The 25,033-nt window shown below is 33.3% G+C and overlaps 1 protein-coding gene across 3 annotated transcripts in view; it reads right to left on the bottom strand.

Annotated features, from left to right (window-relative positions):
• Window positions 1-24,584, bottom strand: part of LOC140438444 (transient receptor potential cation channel subfamily A member 1-like) — a 38,509-nt gene extending 13,925 nt beyond the window's left edge. The window contains exons 1-3 of one of the 3 annotated variants that reach the window (XM_072528121.1): window positions 24,458-24,584; window positions 9,672-9,818; window positions 1,333-1,869 (exon numbers count right to left, since the gene is read on the bottom strand). In XM_072528121.1, the coding sequence (XP_072384222.1) occupies window positions 1,333-1,869; window positions 9,672-9,775 (641 nt within the window). In that variant the 5' untranslated portion in view covers window positions 9,776-9,818; window positions 24,458-24,584. Of the gene's footprint in view, window positions 1-1,332; window positions 1,870-9,671; window positions 9,819-19,661; window positions 19,713-24,457 lie in introns of those variants that run through there. The other 2 variants (XM_072528122.1, XM_072528123.1) reach the window with 2 other exon arrangements.
• Window positions 24,585-25,033: the final 449 nt, after the last annotated feature.

Here is a 25,033-nt window from a genome sequence, read left to right as displayed (position 1 = left end):
TCTATGTATTATTTAAGTGAGTAATAATTTTTGTAATTAGTGCCATTTCAAATAATTTAATTTGTTTAATATTGCAGCGCCACTGCATGGGTCTGATGAGATATTCTATTGTATGAGCGATTAACTGTTTCGTGGAAGGGCTCGCCACTTGATTTGAAATAAGCTGTAGTACTGATAGTTTGACAAAAAGTGATGATCTGGTATTTTGATCTGAATAAAAGTTTTAATTGTAACATAGTTATACGTCTTTTTATTTATGAAAACCCTCCTATATTTTTTAATAAACATAAATAGAAAAAAACCAGAAAAAGAGATGGTATACTACGTTTGATACGAAAAAAAAATACCAGGTAGTAAAGACTGGTAGAAAAGATAGCAAGCGTATATCTGAAACTTTTTTAAAATATTACAGAATTATATACTCTAAAAGGAACCCGATTTGCTTAAAGACGAAATTTACTACCAATATGTACTGCCGCTAATTGCTCTTCTATTACATATTCAACCAGTAGTCTTACTTAATGTCTACTACACTATGTCCCTGAAAACTCTGTCAGATGCCTTCTCAAGAATAATAATTAAACTACGTAGGTCCAAAACAGAATATTTGGAATGTTCTTTTACAAATATCATTTTCAATGAAAGTAGTAAAATTAGATTAGGATGGATGAAATAGAGAGACGAGCAGAATGCTGTGTGATAGAAAGTTACAAATAGAACGAAAAGACTACCGTGAGACCATTTATGATGTGTGGTACTGAATTTTGGGCAGTAAAAAAGAATTTTGGTGTGGAAATACCAAATTACATTGTTGAAATAAAAGACGCTAATCCAATTTTTGACTTTCTAAGAAAAGCTAATCCCTCCCTGCTATTTCTATTTTTGACATACTTTGTTGCATATGTTGACATTAACGATATTAATATACAACTAGTATATTACATCCTTGGTCCACATTAATTTCGATTTCAAAATAAGAAAAGGCTTCGTTGTATAACCTTGTTTTAGGCAACCCGTCATTACATTCCGAATACGAAGACTGTTCGCGGTGCATAAAATCCTGAACATGTCCAGGACAAGTTTACGTTGACGCCTGCGCCTTAAAAACTAATCCCGAACTTACTCGGGATATGTCCGAGGTATGTTCCGCGAATACAGCTATTGTAGTTGACACAAAGCCACTTACTTTAAAATTTATGATAACTGCTGCCAACTGATACAAAAAACAACTTGATTCCCAAATGGGGATCATAGCAGGGAATGGGATTAATTAGTATCATTATTATTTTCATTACACAATATACATTATTACTATTTAAATTAAAGACTTACTTTTGCAATAGTATATCAATAACATCTACGAGACTCCGTTCAACCGCAAAATGTAATGCAGTCCAGCCTTCGACAGTCTGTTGATTAACATCTGCTCCTGCTTCTACTAAAATTCTAACCATAGTTGTAGTATCTTTCATTAAGCAAGTAGGTGGATCCCAACGGGAGTGTTTAAGGAACTTACTACCAGTATTATCGTAAAAAGAATACAGTACTCGGGGTATACTGATTGTATAATCTGATTTAGAACCGCGATTTATTATTGACCATTTTGCCATTTTCACATTTTCTGCATATACAGCTTCGTGCAAAGGTGTAAATCCACTATTGTTTTTACTATTAACATCGGACATGTGTTTCAAAAGCAGGCGTACCGTGTATATACTCGTAGTTCCGAATCGTGCTGCCAAATGCAATGGCGTGTTACCCCCTGTATCTACATTATTAACACATGCTCCTGATTTTATAAGCCACCCTGCCAGTTCTTCGTTGCCATATTTTAGAGCATTATGTAAGGGAGTGTTATTCCAGATATCCCTAAAAATAAATAATATTGAATAGTTGTGATACTCTTAAATTATATGAGATTTAAAGAATAGTAACTTTATGTACAAACAACTATTTCAATTAATGTAAGCTTATTTATACCAATACTGGATAAAGGATCCACCACTCTAAAAGGGTAGTTTTAGTTTGAGATCAGTAGGGAAACACGGCATATTTTTCATTTTTTGGTGTGGTAAGCAAATTTTTAATATTTCACATATTTGGTTGTAAAGATTTTATTTTTAGAGATAATGTAATTTTTTTAATTATGTTGATAGAACAATTCTTCTTCTTTCTTAAACTAATCTTAAAACTATTGTAACTTTATCCTTTTCTGACTTATATTGTCGCAAAAATTTGACATTAACCAATTTGATCCCACGACATTTTTTTTTCGATAATACAAGATTTTTTTGAATGTTCTTGTTGGATCTGGGTTAAATAGTAACAGTTCATTGTTATTTGACATAAAACAATTAAATTTTTTACAAAAAGTAGGTGTACTCATACGAGTACGATGAGCTGATCGGGAGTCAAAACTATAAGAATGCAAATATGTTATTCTCTTACAGTATAGATACATACTTGGGTATATGCTGTGTTATATTCTAACTAGAATGAAATTGTACAAAACAATCGTGTTCAATACACAGAGTAACTTCACACTTTATACAAATCCAACGTATTTTTTGATGGCATAAGCGACATCGAAGTTGTTTGTCTATTTTCTTTGGAAAATGCCCGCTTCCATCCAATTTTAGACTAATTTTGTTACAGATCCTGCTAGTCGTTTTCTAGAATAAGTAGATTTCCCAAAACTTCTTAAATAATGACGTACTACATCTCATTGAGAAGCCAAAAGATCCATTTCAGCAAATATTTGTAACTTCCATGATTTAACAAGAGCTGAGTTGAGCATGTGGGTTAAAATGGATCACCACCAGTTTTTACCTTGTATACTGACTCGGTCGTTATTAATCGATTGGTCAAAAAAATCAACGCCGCCCATTGAAGAGTTGTATTATGAGAAAAGTTTTGGTTGGGGTACATCAATTTTTTGTTTGGCAGCAGCACACCAACGATTCACTTTTGAAAGTGGTTCAATACTATCGTAATTTAATGCCATTGTGACCACATTATTGTCCTTTCATTAAAAAACAAAACCAATAGACTTGTTTTGTGAATAGTATTCGAAATATCCACGATTCTTCTTTTTCGTTACAGCGAAAGGTAATAAAGGACATTTTTTCATACGATTTTATCTTGCTGTCTCTGTTGCCCTAAAGCCCTTCTCTTTTAAAGTTTCCATCAAATTGTAACTAATAAAATAATTGTCAAAAAATACTTTGTGGTCAGTAGGCATATCAACGACATCAAGCATTTTTAGAACAACTTGTTGGCAACGCCGCGACTTTTGATTTATACACTAACCAGTTGAACTACAAAGCATCCAGTCCTTGTACCCAAATCTTAGTGGCTGTCCCCTTATGAACTGTTTAGATGAGTGATGCCCAAAATATGTCATCAATCGCTTCATCAATTGATAAGTCCTTGTGAAATATGCCAAATTGTTGAAATTTTTTATTTAGTTTGTTTATGACTTTATACATTCTGTCACTTTTATTAATATTTGCGAATTTATTAATTTGCGAATTATCTGTCAAATGTAGGTATTTTTTACTTTCTTGAAAACGGTTCCTTGAATTTGCATTAGTCACGAGGGGGACTTGCAGATCCTCATCTAAATACCAATAGTTGCGCTCTCGTGGCAATCTATGGTATCCACTAAAAAGTAAAATAGCCAGAAATATCTTTATCTCTTCTTGCGTTACATGAAATTGATGATTATTATTTTGAGCGGCATATAAATTTGTCTGCTGTGTATCAATGTGCTCAATAATTTCATTGTCGAAAAATTTCTCAAACATTTCTATAGGATATTTACCTCGGATTTGTTCTTTCATATTATCCAGACGACCCTCGTAACCTGTTGTAGATGTCATACTAATATCAGTAATTTATTCCGTTCAGTCAGATTTCTTGGTTTTATTTTGACCCTTCAGTAAATTTTCTCTTCTAATGGCAAGAGGAAGATTGTCTGCTTTGTCGTTATCAAAGTCATCACTCATTTAATGAACCTCTATTTCTCCAGGAACGTCATTCGATAATCTTTGAGTCTGAAGATCATCCTTATCGTTTTCCTCATTGTCAGTTTGATAGTCAGTCTCAAGAGGAATAACTACCACCGATACATTTATGAGTGGAACTCATACAATAATAAAAAAAATCTTATACTGAATAAATAAACATTACTAGTACTTACCCTTACAACAATAAAAGTTAAAAAAATGATAAATAGTGTCAAAATCACAAAATAACAAACACTTCAATGATCCAACAGAAATATGGAGGTTAGCTCATAATTACTGCGGCAAAAATTAGGAAGAAGAGCCCACCTAGGGTATAATTTATGAAAATCTAGTAGAACACTTCCTAGTAGAATCGGATATACACGTGGAGTACCACTTTTTCACCAGATGTATCACTACTAGGCCATTTTTGCTGCTGTACTTTATTATTATCATATTTTAAGCACTACAATAACTAATTAAACCAAAAAAATCGCCTGCGGGAAACGGAAACATATAGGTTTTTGTTACAGAGGTCCAGACTACTCAAAATAAACTGTTGTTGGTCTAGCCAGTTAAGAGTCATAAACAGGGAACTTTTTTGCTTATTTTTTGGCATGTAAGGGAGAAAATCGTCACAGCACATGCGATTTTCTTTACAAAATACAATTCAGTTTTCACGCAGCTTTACCTAGGAAACCCCACAATTTTCTATTTTACTCTTCTTGATTTCATCTTCCTGTACTCTCAAAGCGGCTACAGACACAACTGCAAGCTTGTCCAGCATGCTTGATCAATCTTTTTGTACAAGTATGTACAATCTGCCTTTTGCACCACACGTACAATCATGCTTAATAAAAATAAAGGTAGTTTAATAAAATATGTCGAGTTCGGACGACGATACGCTCTGTTTGGCCGCTTTTGTTTTTGTGAAAAAAAGAAAATCTTGAATAAAAAAGCGTGCCGTGTAGTGTAAACAATGGTTGATAAAAAGAAAAACCTATTCTCACATTAGCTTACTAAGTGAGCGAAAAATATATCCGCGTGATTGACACATTTTATCTTAGAATGGATAAACAGACGTATTTAAACCTTTTTTCTCTTGTATTATTGATTCAAAAGCATAATACGATCACGATAGAAGCCAGAACACCACATGAAAGATTAACGGTAACATCGCGATTTCTTGCGACTGGAAGGAGTTATGAAGACTGGAAGTATTCAACTATTATTTAACCACAAGCATTAAGTTATATAGTTCCTGAAACCTGCCACGTCATTTATAAGGTGCTAAGAAGCAGATATTTGAAGGTGAGTAAAAGAACTACTTTATCTCAGTTATTTATTAATTTTTTAACGAACGTACAAAAAGTAGGTACATATTGTATATAATATACTACATATTAGAAAATAACATTAGGCATCAATAAAATTAGAAATATAGGTAGCGATAGACTGATTGGAATTGTTATTACTGTCATTAGTTATTACTGGAGAAAGGGATTCATAATGTATCGGAGATTTAGGAAAAGTTAAGCGGAAATGGGCGTGATAAGTATTTAAATGTTGAGGTGAAGGATAATCTGTAAAATATTTAGTGTTTAGTTTACCACAAATACGATGGGACGCAGTTAACTGACCCATTTCTACCCTAAATAATATATCGTTAATTATTTTTTCTGCTAACAATCTCTAAATATTATTTGTTATGTCTCTTATTTTCAGAGCGACGTTTTCTCCAAAAATGCCATGTCTATCTTCACTTAGCTTAGGTTTTTTTAAAATGGCATTCAATTGCTTCCAACACATTTATCAATTTTGCGTTAAAGTGGTCTGGAAATGAAGCTTTTTTTGGGATCGATTGTGTGACCTCAGTTGTTTGACAGCCAGTATCATCATGTCTTGTTGATTCATCCTCTTCAATAGGTTGGTCTACATTTTCTATAAAATTTTCAGTCGGTTGGGCTTCAACTTCATCTTGAAAATAATATTTACTAAATATATAAATACATATAAAATCTACTATATTAGATATAATGTAGTTCTAATATTTCTTCTCCAGGTTCCACAAACTGAAAACGATCAGATTGTTATAGCAAAGGATTTCGAACAGATATGGAATTTTCCTCATTGTCTTGACAACCTAGATGGAAAATATATCGATATAATTACTCCATCCAACAGTATATCTTTTTTTTTAATACAAATAAACACAGTTTAGTTTTACTTGCCATAGCAGATGTAAATTATAAATTTATTTTATTTGTTTTCGGTACAAAATGGCAGAAGTATCAGAAGGGGGTGTCCTTCAAAATACGAAATTTTGTAGAAGACTTCAGGGAAACTTATTAAACATTCCCGATGAAACAGAAGTTGCAAATGAGTCATGAAAGCTACCGTTTGTTTTTGACGCAGATGATGCTTTTGCTTTGAGGCCTGATATGCTGAAACCATACAGACAAAGTAATTTAACTTGTATTGAAAAAAAAAAATTTACAACTGTAAATTATCGAGAGCACGGAGAATTGTGGAGAACCTCTTTGGGATTATGGCAATACGCTCTAGAATTTTTCACACCTCTATCAATTTAGATATATGTCAAATTGAAAAAATAGTAAAAGCTACTTGTGCTTTCCACAATTATTTAATGTTGACAGTAAACCAAACTTAGCTCCACCAAACTCTTTTCACTTAGAAGACATAGAAAGTCGTATGATTCGCGCTGGCTTGACCTCTGAAAGTTCTAACATGTCATTATTACAAAGGTCAAATATGACAGCAAATACACCATTTAATTCTAAAGAAGTTAGAGAAGAATTTATGAATTACTTTTCCAATGAAGGAGCAGTACCTTGGCAACAACAGTTTATACATTAATAAAATATGGTATATTAAGTATGTGTTGACTTTTATGCAAATAAATAAAGGTAAAATGTATAATTAATTCAATTTATGTAAATAACTACTTATTATGTACAAATATGGAAAAAAATTAAAACTCATCTCCGTCTCATTCCAGTTAGATAATGATTTTCTAGGTGTCTCTTAATCTCGTAAAAAGTGAAACAGGTAGCAATGCCAAAGTGTAGGCTCATAAGGTTTATCTGCATGCATTCCACCGTGATCCGCATCTTTAACTTTTTTCTTGAAGTTTTCTTAAAGACATGGCTGATTTTAATATTCTTAAATAAACTCTTCCAATATTTCACGGTTAACCTTTTTTAGATCACTAGTCATCAAATTACTCAAATCAACATAACGGACGTCAACTTGTTCAAGCTTGAAAATCTTGGGTACACACGTACGGTTTTGCTTGCGCAAGCGCGCTTAATTCAAGCATGCATATTTAAGATTCTTTCAATTCTCAAGCCGCTTGTACAATCACAAAGCTTGCATTTGCCTTCAGACACTCCAGCGTGTTTGTACAAAAAGATTGAATGTTCAATCACAAATTAATCCATTAATTTGTAATCTCACATTATTCTTAAATTCTTAACCTTTTATAGGGTCACCGTGTATATTTGAAACATTCTGAAACATATCGGAAACACTACTTCTTCTTTTTTATGTGCCGTCTTCTACCGAAGGTTGGCGACCATCAAACGATAGGTTTCTCTGTTTTGTGCCGCATGTATTATGTTCGCAGCTTCTGGTATTTGAAACCATTCTCTCATGTTTCTCAGCCAGGATTTCTTCTTTCTGTCTAAACCTCTTCTACCTTCAATTTTGCCTTCCACGTTAAGCTGAAGTAGACTGTACTTATCATTACGGAACACATGGCTCAGGTATGACGCTTTCCTCCTTTTAACAGTTGTTAACAATTCCACCTCTTTACCCATTCGTCTTAATACCTCTGTGTTGGTCACTCTGTCTGTCCAAGGTATTCTCAGTATGCGTCGATACAGCCACATTTCTAGAGCCGCTAACTTCTTTATAGTTGCTGCTGTTAACGTCCACCCTTCAACTCGAGAGTACGTAGAATTTCGTGGCGCGCCATCGGAGGTTAACGCTTAGGTGACGGTTGCTTAAGAGCTTTCTCATTTTGATGAATTTGGATCTTGTTATTTTAATTCGGATCTTAATCTCTACGTCTGGGTCTCACTTATCATTTACTGTATATCCCAGATATTTAAATCGGTGTACTCTTTCAATACGTTCGGCTTCAATATTCAGGTCGATATGTTGAATGTTCTTTTTACTGATCACCATAAATTTAGTTTTCTTTCTATTGATCTTCAGTCCAAATTGGTTGCCAGTTGTATTAACTCTATTTAGCATCATCTGTAAATCTTCGATGTTATCGGCCAGTATAACAGTATCATCTGCATATAGAAAATTACTTATTGGTACGCCATTAATCTTGATGCCCTCGTTGTACTCTTCCAGTGCCTCTAGAAATATTTGTTCCGTGTACAGGTTGAAAAGCAGTGGCTAAAGAATACAGCCCTATCTAACCCCTCTCGAAATGGTTACGTTTTCACTCACGATATATCCATTCTTCGTGTGGGCTGTTTGATTCCAATATCGATTTTTTATAATCTGGATGTCCTTAGTGTCAAGTCCTGTAAGATGTAATAGTTCTATGAGTTTGTCATGTTTGATAGCATCGAATGCTTTCTCATATCGATAAAACAGGCGTAAACATCTTTCTGTTGATCCAGACATTTTTGAATCAAGACTTGTATTGCAAAGAGCGGCTCTCGAGTTTCAAAACCGCATCTAAAACCGAACTGTGTTTTACTTATGCTGGGTTCTAATTTTACTCGTATTCTGGAATGGATAATACGCAAGAATACTTTAAGGGTATGACTCATTAAACTTATAAGGCGATATTCACTACACGTCTTAGACGTCTTAGAAAGAACGCTACGAAGAATGAAAAAATATAAAGAAATACTCAACACTATAAAGAAAAGAAAAATAAGCTACTTTGGTCACATACTAAGAAACGAGAAATATGAATTGATGCGGCTGGTCATACAAGGAAAGCTGGAAGGCAAAAGAGGACCGGGGAGAAAACTCACGTCCTGGCTGAAGAATCTGAGATAATTGAGTGGGAAAACGTCAATAGAACTTTTCAGAACGGCTGCATATAAAGTCAAATGGGCCATGATGATCGCCAATGTCTTTAGAGATGAGGCACGTTAAGACGAAGAAGAAACATATCGTGTAATATTTTAATAATTAGAGTCTATTAACCTGCAAACCTGTACTTAATAAATTGCCAAATAATATATTTTCTAACTGAACTTCCTAAGTGTTGCAATAACGGCCTATATTGAATTGTATTGTAAGCTCATAGTTCAAAGTTTGTTAGTATGATAGAAGAATTAACCTCTGTGCTGAGGTGTACATTATTTATGAAATTATAAATTGGGGTTTTGAGCTCATTTGAGCGCAGTCTTTTGTAGAAAGTTACCTAATTAACAACTAGAGTGTAATTATCAGTAGCTGTTAATTAAACTATAATTTTTACTTCACACTTTAACCATTTATTTACCATCGTCGATCGAGAAGAATCGGACAAAGATGCATTAGAAAACAATTCAATTCTGATATTTACATCGAATCTGTTCATTGAACAAGCATGTTGGACAAGCTTGCATGCTTACTATTGAAATTCGACGATCTATAATATATTGTAAATAAAATATAATTACTCACCTAGAATTAAGATCTATTTTTCCGAACTTTTTTCGAAGTTTCAGTTGATAGTATCTTTGATAAATGAGTTTTAAACGTGGTTGATCAGGTCTTTTTTCCTCCATGTATTTAAAATATGTTTTTATTCACTTCCTAATAACTGTTATTCTAAAAATAAAATATTTTCACAACATATACAGGTAGGTTCAGACCTAGCTAGACATTTTGTTAGGGTAAAGTTCGCTTAAGTCGAGTAGACTAGTTACCTAAATCAAGTCAAGTAGAATTCATTAATTACACCTAGTTATTGTTTAAAAAAAAGGGGTTAGTCTTTGTATGTGGGTATATTTTATTTTATAAAAACCCTTAAAAGGGCAACATTACAAGCACGAACGTTTTCGGAACAACTGTTCCATCATCAGGTTAAAATGCCTAAAATAAGTATAAACCATTTAGTTACAGCAAACGTGGTTTAAAATTTTGACTAAGGTTAAAAAACAATAAAATGGTTATACTTACAGGTTAACATGGCTGAGCCACCAAAATATTTGGGTAAAAACCCTTTAAAATGAAAAATGTTACCAAAGATTGTACATGATTTTTATAATGTTATATGATGTTTAATATTTTAATTAGATTTTACTTCAGGTAACATACACCCATGCTTAAGTGAGTTCCAGTGTCCGGAGAGTAAACCTCTTCAAACGGACTACGGTAGGCAACTGATTGATGAGATACTCATGAGCGGTGTCAAAACAAAATGTCAATGAACCATGAAACAGTGTTAGTTAAACATTATATTACTACAGCCAAAAGATTAAAAAACTTTGATGATGTTAAAATGATAACAGTAATCCAGGTGTTGGAGTTTAAAAATTTTTTTCTATAATTATTTAATATTGGATGTAAAAGATGTAAATTACTTGTGTTGTTGAAGGTCATGTTTAAGAAGATGACGTATGCATTAGGCAGCTTATGTTACTCTTTATCGTATGGAGTGTGGTCTAAAAGGTGTAATTTGTGAGGAATTAGCTGAAATATATGGAAATGTCCTTTTATGTTGCTAACATCTAGGACAAGGAAGAATAATTAGTATATATTTGTAGCTAATGTAAGACTTTTTTAAGTAGATGAAATTGTTTAATACTGCTAGTATCGTAAAAATTTTTTTTAATATAAGTGAGTCCAATAGTTTGAGAAAAATGATTGAAAATCTTCCGGCTGAAGGAATTAAAGTTATAATTTATGTGATTAAATTTAAAAATTTTTATGGAAAGACTGAGATCCTCAGAGACCTGGCAGGAATAACAGTAAATGGAATGACTAAAGAATAAAGGAGAGTGGGTTAAAGGGAAATGAATGAGTTAATCAACAAAATTAGAGATGATAGAGGTCCTTCATGCTTAAAGCATCTAGCACCCTGAACAAAATATATTTTGGTTGTATTAAAATCCGATAAATAAAAGTCTGAAATTTTATTTGTGAGTAAGGTGTACTAAGTTGTTGACTAAGAGAGGGGGGAGCAATGGTTGATTAAAGGTTTAGGTAAAGTGGGAGAAAGTGAATTCTGATGAATTGCTGGATTGTGTTTAAATGTTTACTGAGTTTAGAACTAATGGGTGGATGGTAGATATATGAAAAGACAGAGAACTAGCAAAAGAAAAAAGAATGGACAGGAATATGGTGAAAAAGTGAAGATTGTAAAATAATGAAATAGTGAGGTATAAAAGATATGATGTTAACAATAGGGGGCTGAAAATTCTTTTGGATGGAGTGTTGTGACAGTAGTGTAGAGAGAATGGTTGTTTTTTAAAAAAACAATAATTGTTGAGAAGGATTAAGGTGTTGACATTTATAGACGAAGGACAGATGAAGAAGATGGGGTAAATTTGAGAAGTGTGGGTTATGAGAAGAGTTGTCGGTGTAAGGGTTGAAAGTCACGGTTGAAAGATACATGGCGATTAACGCAGTTGGGGCTTCTTTGCTTTTCCTTGACTATTTCCAAGTCTTCATATAGATCTAATTTTAGAAAATTTTTTTGGGGTATATTATGTAACAAAGAGACGTCTTCTGGTATGTTGAGGGTATGTTTATGTTGTGCAAGATGTTGTGAGAAGGTGGAAGTGTTCTCTTTTTTAGTGTGTTCTTGGGAACGGGAAGTTAGTGATCTACAGGTTCTACCTATATATGTAGCATCACAATCAGAGCACTGTAATTTGTAAACACCACTACGATCCATGTAGTTGATGCAATCTTTTGAATTGGTTAAACATTGTCCTAGATTGTTCAGGACTTTAAAAGAAATGTGGGTATTCTCAACAGATCTTTTTAGGATATATCTGATATCTCCAGAAAGACGTTCTTGAAGGTAAGGTAAGGAAGCATAATGAGGTTTAATGGTCAAGTCTCTGGGGAACGCAGCCTCTCTCAAAAGTTTGAGTTGTCTCTTATTAATAAGTTTGTTAATGAGGTTGGGGTCATAACCATTGTTGGATGCTATTTGTTTTAGAATATTGAGTTCTGTTTGGTAGTTAGATTGTGATAGTGGGATTGTTTCTAGGCGGTGAATATAACTATGGAAGGCTGCATATTTATGTGACATTGGGTGGTTGGAAGATAAAGGTATGATATGATCGGTTTGTGTAGGTTTCCTATAGATACTGAAATCGAAATGGTCGTTTAATCTGGTAATAGTAAGGTCGAGGAAATTAATTGATTGAGACGACTCTAGTTCCATGGTGAACTTTATGTTTGGGTGGATTAGATTTATTTTGGAGAGTAATAGATCAGCTGAATTCGAGTTACCTGATATGAAGACTAAACAGTCATCAACATATCGAAACCAATGGAGAATTTCAGGATTTTTCATAATGTGTGTGGATTCTAAGTGATCCATAAAAATATCAGCTAGGAGAGGGGAAAGGCAACTACCCATGGCTAAGCCATCAGGTTGTCTGTAAAATTTACTATTGAAAACAAAAAAGTCTTGAGCTAGACAAGTTTGTAATAATTGAATAATTGAGTTAGTGGTAGACATAGTGATAGAATTTGCTCGTAGAAGAGAGTGGACCAGATTAATAGTTTCTTGTTTGGGGACTGAAGTAAACAAATTGCTGACATCAAATGAAAGCATTGTGATGTTGGGATGAAGATTTATTTGTTGGAGATTGTTGACTAGATGAATTGTATTTTTGACTGAAAAGCGAGGGGTGAAGTTCGTCATATTGTTAATGAGATTCAATATGAATTTTGACAGGATAGAAACTGGAGTGTTTATAAAACTAACAACAGGACGAATGGGAATTCCCTCTTTGTGTATCTTAGGTAAACCATACAATCTGGGTGTTAATGGGTTGCTAGGTATTTTATAATATGGAGCATCATGTTCTGACAAAAATTCTGTGAAAAGTTTATTGGTAGCTTTGATTTTATTAATGAACTTTTTTGTTGGATCTTCGGGGAGTGGAGTGAAATTGTTATCTGAAAGAAATGTAGTGACCTTGTCGTTATATAACTTCTGATCAAGAATGACTAGACAATTGCCTTTGTCTGCTTTACTAATGATTAAATTATGGGATTTAATTTTGTCTTTAATAGACTTGAGGATATGGAGTTGGTCTTTCTGTTTTTTGTATGAAAATTGTGGAAAAGGAAATTTCATACAAAAAACAGAAAGACCAACTCCATATCCTCAAGTCTATTAAAGACAAAATTAAATCCCATAATTTAATCATTAGTAAAGCAGACAAAGGCAATTGTCTAGTCATTCTTGATCAGAAGTTATATAACGACAAGGTCACTACATTTCTTTCAGATAACAATTTCACTCCACTCCCCGAAGATCCAACAAAAAAGTTCATTAATAAAATCAAAGCTACCAATAAACTTTTCACAAAATTTTTGTCAGAACATGATGCTCCATATTATAAAATACCTAGCAACCCATTAACACCCAGATTGTATGGTTTACCTAAGATACACAAAGAGGGAATTCCCATTCGTCCTGTTGTTAGTTTTATAAACACTCCAGTTTCTATCCTGTCAAAATTCATATTGAATCTCATTAACAATATGACGAACTTCACCCCTCGCTTTTCAGTCAAAAATACAATTCATCTAGTCAACAATCTCCAACAAATAAATCTTCATCCCAACATCACAATGCTTTCATTTGATGTCAGCAATTTGTTTACTTCAGTCCCCAAACAAGAAACTATTAATCTGGTCCACTCTCTTCTACGAGCAAATTCTATCACTATGTCTACCACTAACTCAATTATTCAATTATTACAAACTTGTCTAGCTCAAGACTTTTTTGTTTTCAATAGTAAATTTTACAGACAACCTGATGGCTTAGCCATGGGTAGTTGCCTTTTCCCTCTCCTAGCTGATATTTTTATGGATCACTTAGAATCCACACACATTATGAAAAATCCTGAAATTCTCCATTGGTTTCGATATGTTGATGACTGTTTAGTCTTCATATCAGGTAACTCGAATTCAGCTGATCTATTACTCTCCAAAATAAATCAAATCCACCCAAACATAAAGTTCACCATGGAACTAGAGTCGTCTCAATCAATTAATTTCCTCGACCTTACTATTACCAGATTAAACGACCATTTCGATTTCAGTATCTATAGGAAACCTACACAAACCGATCATATCATACCTTTATCTTCCAACCACCCAATGTCACATAAATATGCAGCCTTCCATAGTTATATTCACCGCCTAGAAACAATCCCACTATCACAATCTAACTACCAAACAGAACTCAATATTCTAAAACAAATAGCATTCAACAATGGTTATGACCCCAACCTCATTAACAAACTTATTAATAAGAGACAACTCAAACTTTTGAGAGAGGCTGCGTTCCCCAGAGACTTGACCATTAAACCTCATTATGCTTCCTTACCTTACCTTCAAGAACGTCTTTCTGGAGATATCAGATATATCCTAAAAAGATCTGTTGAGAATACCCACATTTCTTTTAAAGTCCTGAACAATCTAGGACAATGTTTAACCAATTCAAAAGATTGCATCAACTACATGGATCGTAGTGGTGTTTACAAATTACAGTGCTCTGATTGTGATGCTACATATATAGGTAGAACCTGTAGATCACTAACTTCCCGTTCCCAAGAACACACTAAAAAAGAGAACACTTCCACCTTCTCACAACATCTTGCACAACATAAACATACCCTCAACATACCAGAAGACGTCTCTTTGTTACATAATATACCCCAAAAAAAAATTTTCTAAAATTAGATCTATATGAAGACTTGGAAATAGTCAAGGAAAAGCAAAGAAGCCCCAACTGCGTTAATCGCCATGTATCTTTCAACCGTGACTTTCAACCCTTATACCGACAACTCTTCTCATAACCCACACTTCTCAAATTTACCCCATCTTCTTCATCTGTCCTTCGTCTATAAATGTCAACACCTTAATCCTTCTCAACAATTATTGTTTTTTTAAAAAACAACCATTCTCTCTACACTACTGTCACAACACTCCATCCAAAAGAATTTTCAGCCCCCTATTGTTAACATCATATCTTTTATACCTCACTATTTCATTATTTTACAATCTTCACTTTTTCACCATATTCCTGTCCATTCTTTTTTCTTTTGCTAGTTCTCTGTCTTTTCATATATCTACCATCCACCCATTAGTTCTAAACTCAGTAAACATTTAAACACAATCCAGCAATTCATCAGAATTCACTTTCTCCCACTTTACCTAAACCTTTAATCAACCATTGCTCCCCCCTCTCTTAGTCAACAACTAGAAAGAAGAAAAACAATAATATTAATATAAAATGAGACGCACCAGCTTGAAGGTAACAACAATACCTGCAAAAGTTGGTTCATTCGTCGACAGTGAATTTGTTAAACATTGTGTCTTAACAATCGCCAAAGTATATCCGGAGAACAAAAAAATCCTTCGGAGAGAAAGTCTCAGTCTCTCTTCTAAAACTTACACCCGACGCTCCGAAGAGTGCGGTGGTAACTTTCATAAACAGCTCAAAGATAAAGCACAGTCTATTGATTTTTCTCTAGTTCTCTATTGCATGAATTTATTTTATTTTATTTTTTGACAAAATAAAATAAAATTATATTAAATTACTCTTAATAGATACATAATATATAACAAGCGAGTCTTCTACAGCTGGCGCCGCTTCTCGCATCCTAATTTCCAGCGTTTTCTGTCGAAGCAATCTTCAGTTGTTAAATCTCTGGCAGTCATTGCATCGTCGACATCGTCTCTCCAGGATCGTCTTGGTCTACCTCGTTTTCTTCTAGTTGGCGGAGTCCATTCTTCTATTTTTTTTTGGCCATCTATTTTCAGGCATTCTCTGAAGGTGTCCATACCAGTTAAGTCTTTTGGCTTCGATTGTGTCTATTATGTCTAGATTGATTTCCATTTCTCTCCGAATATCTTCGTTTCTCACCCTATCAAGTCTAGTGAGTAGTCTAGTCAACATCGTCTCCAGTAGTTCATTTCCATGGCCTTAATTTTTGATTTTGTTTCTTTGGTTGATTTCCCAGAGTTCGGCGCCGTACAGCCCAATACTTTTTATTATTGTTTTATAGATTCTTCTTTTATTTTCTTTTGTTATTTTTTTATTCCATAATAGTCCGTGTAGCTGTCTAGTGGCTGATCTTGCTTGGCCAATCTTGGAGTGTATTTCTTCGCTACTTCCTGCTTTTGATGTTATTAACATCTCTTAATAGATGTATGTAGAATTCACCGTTACACACTATTTTTTATTATCCGATTTTTGAGAAAAAAAAATGGTGCCCATTTGGAAACATTATGTATAAAAACTTTTATTAGAACCAATTGTCATACACATAAGATCGATGTATTGTCAGTATCAAACTATTCCAAATTGTGAAACTTCTTAAAACAGTTACTACTTTTAGAATGAAAGCATAAATGCACCTTCCATTTCTCGCACTGGACCCTTGATTTTCCCTTACAGTTTATCATCTTAGATCTTTCCCTGTTTACAGTCCAGTTTGGCCAGTGTAAAAACTGACCTAGGTTCAATGCATCTTCTTTTGGATGGTTGTTCGGGTGTGGAACTTCTAGACCGACCCACTTTTCTTTTTTGTAAAACACCACTGTTAGTTAGTTGTTCAGATAGAATTGATTAATCTCTTCAGTTTTTTAAATTTGTTTTTTATTCTCCTATCTATAGCCAAGCATTAACTACTGCTACATACAGCATATGATAGAAAATACAGTGGTAGCCTTTTTTGCTTTTGATTTTGATTCGATATAATCCCAATAAGGAATCTTGCAGATCCACACCGCATATGTGCCTGTTACATTGTTATACAATGTCGTACAATGTTGAGTAATCCATTTCTTTTCTAGTTCTTTCGGTGTGAAAGAATCTTTCCACTTTGGCTGTTGGTTGAGTTCCACAATAATCTGACAGTAAAGACACAATTTTGTTGTCACATCATGGACTGTATGTATTGCAGTATTCTCATAAGTACCAAAGTGTTCCTGAATGCTTCCCCTTTGTAATTTTTTAATTTCTTTCTTTTGCCAACTTATATAATTCAGAATTCGACTTTTACGGATTGTTGCGATAGAATATATGCCTTGTTTTGACAAATATGACACCAGTGGTATACTTGAAAAATAATTATCGTAAAAGAGTTTGTGGTGTTTATTGGACGGTATTTCTCTGCTCAATCGAACTGCAACATTACTAGCAGCTCCCAAATTTACTTTATTCGATAATTCTGTGCAACCATCTTTTCCAGCTAAAATTTCAAAATTATATGAAAATCCTGAGATTCCTGAGATAACTCACATCTTGTTTCCCCATTTATGAGGCTTTTTGGGATTGTATGTCTTTATACTCCAACGTCCTTTGAATGATATAACTTGTTCGTTACAAGATAATTAGTGTTCTATCAAGGGTGAGTTTTTATCAAGACTCCATGTATTTTCTAAATTAATACTAAAATAAAGAAACATTTTGATCGTTTCAAAACGATTAATAGGCATTACGTCTGCATCTTGTGAAATTCTTGTTGTCGAAGTCCAATAGCGTCTTGTAGTAGATTGTCTTATTAAAGACATCCACAGCCAATACCCCAATAGAATTTTCAATTTCCACAAGACATGTGGTAATTGGCTTTTGTGGATTTGTTTGAGCGCTGTATATACAAGTTTGTCGAACTACCACAATTATAAAATCTGGTGTCAAAAAAAAACTAATTAATTTGTAAGGAGAATTGAGCTGCAATATGTTGGTTGGAAGTAATTCACTATCTTCAAAATGTAGTTCATCTACATTTCGCACAGTTTTTGAAATACGCCATGTCATATAACTTTTTTTGATAGATTTTTGTTTCGTAGATAGTTTTCAGTATCCGATTCATCGGTTGATAAATCATCATCTTCATTATTAGAATCTTCTTGACTGTAAATGATTACTCTAGCCCTGGTAGTTTGTGTAGCTAACGGCTCAACGTTATCTTCATCAGATAGTTCCGAATCTTTACTTTCTGAAGAAATCTGTAGTAACTAATAGGGCTGAATATTTTTTGCTTTATTGTTGTAAAACGATGTTGTTGGAATACTCTAAAATTCATCTATTTTTATTTCTGAAAAGAAAGTTTACTTCAGGTTTATTTAAATTAATTTATTTAAATCTATAATGTATTAAAGAAGTCTAAGAACTTGCAAAAAACAAACTAAAAATATTTTCTTTTTTCAGTGTCAAAATTTACCTTTAACGCACAATGTTCCTGTATGGGAACAGTAAAAATTTGGGTCAAATGCTAATAACAACAAAGTTAATTTATTATTTTAATATATCAGTAGATCCTTACAACACTTATAAACGCATATATAATTTTTATTTCTCAAACTTACCTTATTTTTAGCTAATATTCTAAAATAAAATACACGTGCTACACCAACAACCTACTCCAAGGTCACTTCAAACAAAACTTATATTTATTCAGACAACCGATGTATATCAGCAACACACAATACACATCCAAGAACGAATGTTCCCAAGAGGAAAAATGTCAACGCGGTTAAAATTGTCGATAGCAAATATTCATGGAAATTGTATATTTTGAGTTCCCATTTGGGTCCTTTATGCAATAGAGGGCAAGAAATTGATAGAACTACGGTTCGGTCAAATATAGCATACAGCACAGTTCCTCTTATTTGTAAGTGGTGCTGATAAAAACTTTAATGTTTATGACGAGCTTATAAAAATATGCAATTTAGGTATTGCTACAGAGGAAGATTAATTCCGTTATTTGGAAGAAGGCGTTGAGCTACTATAATTAGGCTGGAAAAAGTTTATAATTGTTGCTACTGATGTAAGTAAGATAAAGAACGGAAAAAACAATGGTTTAACAAACGTCAGCCATAGTGTACAACTTTACATATCGATGGCTTAATGCTAATACCCCGTATCTGCAAAATTTTGAAATTTCATTTTTTGTCCAAAGATGTCCCTAGCAGTGTCTTTCATCTCTCTGCAAATTCCCAGTATCGTAAACGGATTAGAACGCGCCAAATTATTATTCTTATAATAAACGATATCGTAGACACTACGCATCCACTGCTAATACCCTGTATCATTCATTTCGTACATTGCTTTAATGGCCAAATGTGAAGCTGCACAAAGACGTCATCGTTATTAAAGGAGAAATACGAGAGAAATCGGTAAGTATCTGATTTTTTATTAATAAATGTGTGAACTTATCATTTAAACTTTCAAAATGCTTGTATTTGATTAAATTGGTAGAAAAACATTGAATATTTACCAAAGCTAAAGATACGGGGTATTGTAAATATGGAAAAAAATGAATGTTTACAAATAAACTCGAGATACGGGATATTGTCTGTTCAGTATTCATGAATTACATGATGAAGTATTATTAATACTTTATGAAAAATTAAATGAATGGTTGTGGTTCTAAAAATAATTATTGTCCTAAAAATATTTTTTACCCTTTAAGCTGATAGTTCCTTGTTTTAGTTTCTCGTACTATTGAACTAGATTATTCTGTAATTCCCGTAGAGAGACCTTTTGTATTTTATTTTTCATTTTCATGTGTATTTGCTACAAGAAATAGCTGACCTAAATTTCTACAATTAAATAAAACAAAAATGACTTTCAGTGTTATGACAAATTTCCCTTTTTTACAGATAAATAAGTCAAACTGTGAAAATAATTGCTTATTGCAACGAAAAATCAAATGTAGCTGCAGACAATCAGTCTTTAAGTAGTACCGAAGAACCGGATATGAACCAAGTGATACAAATTCAGAATCAAGTATATCAGATAGCTGATAAAATAACAAATAATAATTCAGAGGACCTAGCTTCCTGTGCCAGTTCTATTGACGACAAGAATGCTAAACATAATCAAGATCAAATAGACCAGACCCTCAATGATATAGAGAGCGATATTCCGGACGATTTGGCTTTCACTTCTATTCAAAATGACGATCAACTCCTAGTATTATACGACGAGGTGCTCGAGAACCTAGAACAGTATGTTCCTATTACTGATCTCCAGCCGGCTAAAGATGTTCTAATAGAGTTTGTTGACAATTATTTCGCTGAAGAAGAAAGTTCTGGAAGCAGAAAGAGAAAAGTTCTTGCGTCTGAATGGCCGAGAAATAAAATTAAGAAATTAAGATTAACTGGTAAAGCGTATAAAGGTTATCAAAGGAATAGAAATGGCGTTATTACACAAGGGGTATCCAGACCTGAAAGAAAAATAACCAACGCATGCAAATCTACTGCATATTTAAAGTCAAAGTAACGCTTCTGTCAAACGTTTTCAGAAGAAGACAGATCTTCGATTTTTGATAAATTCTGGGTGAATTTGGACTCATGGGAGGAGAAAAAGGTCTACGTTACCGGGAATGTGGAATATGTGGCAAAAATTAGACAGTCCACTGAAGGTCCTTCTCGTAGAAGGGGAACTTATTTTTACTACCTAAGAACAAAAGAGAATGACAGAAAAAGGGTATGCAAAAAAATGTTTTTAGGAACTTTGGGAATCAAGGAAGATATGGTTCACAATTGGGTGGCTAATACAGAACATGGACTGAGAATTGATAACCCAGAAGGAGTTACGTCTGTAAGATCAAGATCTAATGATCTGATCAAGATCATTGGCTAGAATCGTTGCCAAAACTGAGCTCGCATTACTGTAGAAAAAATACCCAAAAGCCATATTATCTTAACCAATTTTTTCTACTAAAATGGATCTTTTCCAGACTTATGAAAATTATTCTGAATATCACAATAAGCAGAAATATGTCTTAAGCTTTCCAGTATTTGATGACATATTTAGGCAAATGAGCCTATCTTTATACAAGCCAAAAAAAAAGACAGATGCGGACTTATGCTGCTCCTTCGAAAACAATAGCATAAATGAAGCAGACTACAAGAAGCATTTGGAAAAAAAGCATAGGGCCAGAAAATAAAAGGAAAAATATAAGAAGAAAGCGTTGAAGGGAGAAAAATCCGCTCTGGTTGTAAATGTTCAAGCTGTTAAAATATGCCCTGTTATAAACGCAAGTGCAGTTTACTATAAAATGAAATAGAACTGTCATAATTTTACAGTATACAACTTAGCAACTCATCAAAGTACTTGTTATTGGTGGAACGAAACCGAATCTGACTTAACAGCATCATTTTTATTGCATTACATTGAAGAAAAGTGCACAGATCCAAAACTGCTAATTACCATTTATTCGGATGGATACTGTTATCAGAACAGAAATGTGGAAATGGCCAATGCTTTGTTTCACTACAGCTTGAAAAATAATGTGCTCATAGATCAAAAGTTTCTAGAATGCAGACATATGCAGATGGAATGCAATGCAATCCATGATATGATCGAAAAAAATTAAAAAATCGGCATATCCATCGGCAATCCATTTCCAATAGATAATTATTATTTGACACATGAATTTTTTAGAGACTACCCTCAGCTATCTACATGGAGCAATTCTATTCGTCCAGAGAAAAAGCCAAGTGTGCCAACAGTTACCGATCTTAGACAATTACACTACAATCCGGAAAAGAAAACATCAAAATCAAAATTAATTTTATAAAATTAATTTTGATGATGATCTTCAAGCTTTACTCATAAGACAAATAAAATATCCTTAAATTTTCAACTACCCTCTATTCTATTGCATAAGGAAAGATTAAAAATTTCATTCAAAAAGTGGTCACTTACCAGAACTGACATATCTTTTGACTGCCGATTGCAGATATTTTTATGATAACTTACCTCATTTTTCAAAGTAACACTGTATTAAGAGTTATATTCTTCTTTAATGAATAAAAACCTCATTTTTCAAAATAACATTGCATGAAGAGTTATCAGTCAAATTAAAAGACGTTATCCACTTACTGAATGCAAGAGACATACCTCTAGGAATAATCAAAACGATCTAAAACATCTACCAAAACAACACAATAAAAGTAAAAGTAGAAGAAGAACTAACCGACCCTATTGAAGCTGGCAATGGGATAAGACAGGGAGATTCCCTGAGTCCTATATTGTTCAACCTGATTATGCTATAATCTGCTATTCAGACGACGCAATACTACTCTCTCAAAGTGAAGATGATTTACAACGTATGCTGCACCAATTTAATATAACCGCCAGAAAATTTTACATGTTAATTTCCCCAACAAAGACAAAATGCATGGTTATAACAGCAAGTTTACTAAGATGTAAATTGGAGCTGGAAGGTCAGATATTAGAACAAGTAATGGAGTTTAAATATCTAGGCATCACATTATCTAGCTACGGAAAACTCGAAACCGAAGTGGAAGATCAAGTGAATAGAGCAAACAGAGCCGCAGGCTGCCTAAACGAAACAATATGGAGAAATAAAAATATCGGGAAAGAAACGAAAGGCAGAATTTACAAAACAGTCATCAGACCAATAATGACATACGCGGCAGAAACAAGAACTGACACAGAGAGAACAAAAAGGATGATAGAAACAGCAGAGATGAAAACACTTAGAAAAATTTATGGTAAGACACTATGGGGCAGAGCTAGAAGTACAGATATACTATATAGATGCAAGGTGGAGAACATCAAAAACTGGGTAAGAAATAGAAGAGTAGAATGGAACGATCATATAAGCCGAATGACAACAAATAGAGTAGTAAAGACGGCAAGAGACGGTTCCCCAATAGGAAGACGATCAGTAGGAAGACCACGCAAATGATGGAATGACAACTTACTGGAGGCACATTGAAAAACAGAGAGAGTCGTGTCTATATAAAAAGAAGAAGAAGAAGAAGATGTAATGTTTTCAGTGTTTAAAGGGCTTTTTTTTGTTTCCTATAAAATTTCACTTTTTGCATATACGGGGTATTAGCATTAATCCATCGATATAGTGCTAAATCATTTAAAATCATTTATTAAACTGGTCAAACATTTATAGCCAAACCAGTGGGACATTTTAACTTCAAAACTTCGTTAAGTAAAAACATCTGTAAAACCGTGGAAATATCAAATTTCCTACAGAAAGTCATTGTTACTCGACTTCATCTAGCTAGGGCATACTCCACTTATCAACGAGCATATATACTTTATTTAAAAACTGCAATTCTCCACTCAGTGTTAGTCATGTCCCAAAGTATCCAAGATACCAGTTGAAAAGGCGGACTAACAGTATCACCGGATCATCAAGTAATATATTAAACATATAAGTAAATTATCTGATGTAATTGTATGTATACTTCATCTAATTTACATTCCGTTGCACGTCATCGGCGTCATAGCCCGTGACGTCACATGATACCAACACGAAATATTTAGGCGGTAGGTGTGTTTATTTTTAGAACCACTTTGCCGAGTACACTGGCATTACAGCCACTTGACATATTTTATTATATACGCGTAGAAATAATATTTAAAGATTTCTATTAATGTTAACTTAAAAAAATAGGTACATAATAATATGTTTCATTTAATTTGTATAAATGCATTATAAAGCGTTTTTATGAAGAACATTTGTTCGGAACACACTGTAACTGTAATCGAATTAAGGTGAAATTTTGGCATAAATTTGACTTATTTGACAGTTGCGGTGTTGACACTTTAGTTTTGTTTTTATTATTTACTATTAATTAAACTATGTTGTTTTTTAAACAAACGGCTCAAATTGTTTTTGACAAAATTATTTTTTAACTCTTGTTTTGTTTCTATTTATTTACATTAAATATTAATTTATTTTGTTGTATAATCCACTTTTGCAATAATTATGTGACCTATTTGATTTAAAATGGATTCAGAAATTTTTTATACTTTGGCAACTATGTCAACTTCGATCTCTGACGTAGATAATGACGTGTAACGGTTTGTAAATTAGATGGACTGTATCTAAAAATATTAATAAAATACAATAACAAACCAATTGTCAACAAACATTTAGTTGTAATAAATATGTTACCATACTGTTGTGAATTTAAATAGAGATTTCACTAGAAAACGACAAGAACCTAAGATACTACCCCTAAAAGCAAAACATTACAGTGCACAGATTCTAAACATGCCGGTGGGAGATGGCTTCTATGCGTTGTATTATAGTTGGTGTATGAGAGAAAAAGTTTTCGAAATAATGAAATAACAAATTTTATAATATTATTTGTTATTTCTTTATTTTGAAAACTTTCTCTCATACATCGACTATAATACAGCACATAGAAGCCATCTCCCACCGGCACATTTAGAATCTGTGCACTTGTATGTCGTTTACCTGCACTTTTACACCCATAAGACACTATAACAAACAGAAACTACAAATTTTTTTTTAATTAACAAAATCGAAGCACATAACGCAGTTTTTGTATACTCGACTACATGCTAAAATTAGAAACTCGCGAATCGATATGTACGTCTCATAATGTTATTCTATTCACGTCGAGTTAGGAAAAATATTTACTTAGTTCTTTTTACAAACAAATGCGCCATGATTGTGTTTAATGAATATGGACCTTTCAGGTCTGATTTCTTATTTTTTTTTTTTTAATCAGAACCTGACTACTTTAGATCTTTTATTACTGTATATGGTACTCAACAAAAATTATTAAACAAAACTCAATTGTCCCCCTTAGCGGGAAGGGGCACTGCACGATCGTGACGTTCAGGCTTATATTAATTTAGTGCACGATCGTGACGGTGTTAGAGTTTCAGTGTAAAATAATACACACACGAAACTATTTTTGGTATAAACATATTTTTATTCATTATTAATAATGGTAGAAACTAAAACAATAATGTAACTTAAAATAGTACGTCGTATAAAAACAGTTTTGTTTCCTTAACAAACAAA

The sequence above is a fragment of the Diabrotica undecimpunctata genome, chromosome 4 (genome assembly GCF_040954645.1).
Source record: "Diabrotica undecimpunctata isolate CICGRU chromosome 4, icDiaUnde3, whole genome shotgun sequence".
Classification (NCBI taxonomy): domain Eukaryota; kingdom Metazoa; phylum Arthropoda; class Insecta; order Coleoptera; family Chrysomelidae; genus Diabrotica; species Diabrotica undecimpunctata.
Note: the sequence above shows the minus strand (reverse complement) of the source record. Positions and strands in the feature narration are given on the sequence as shown.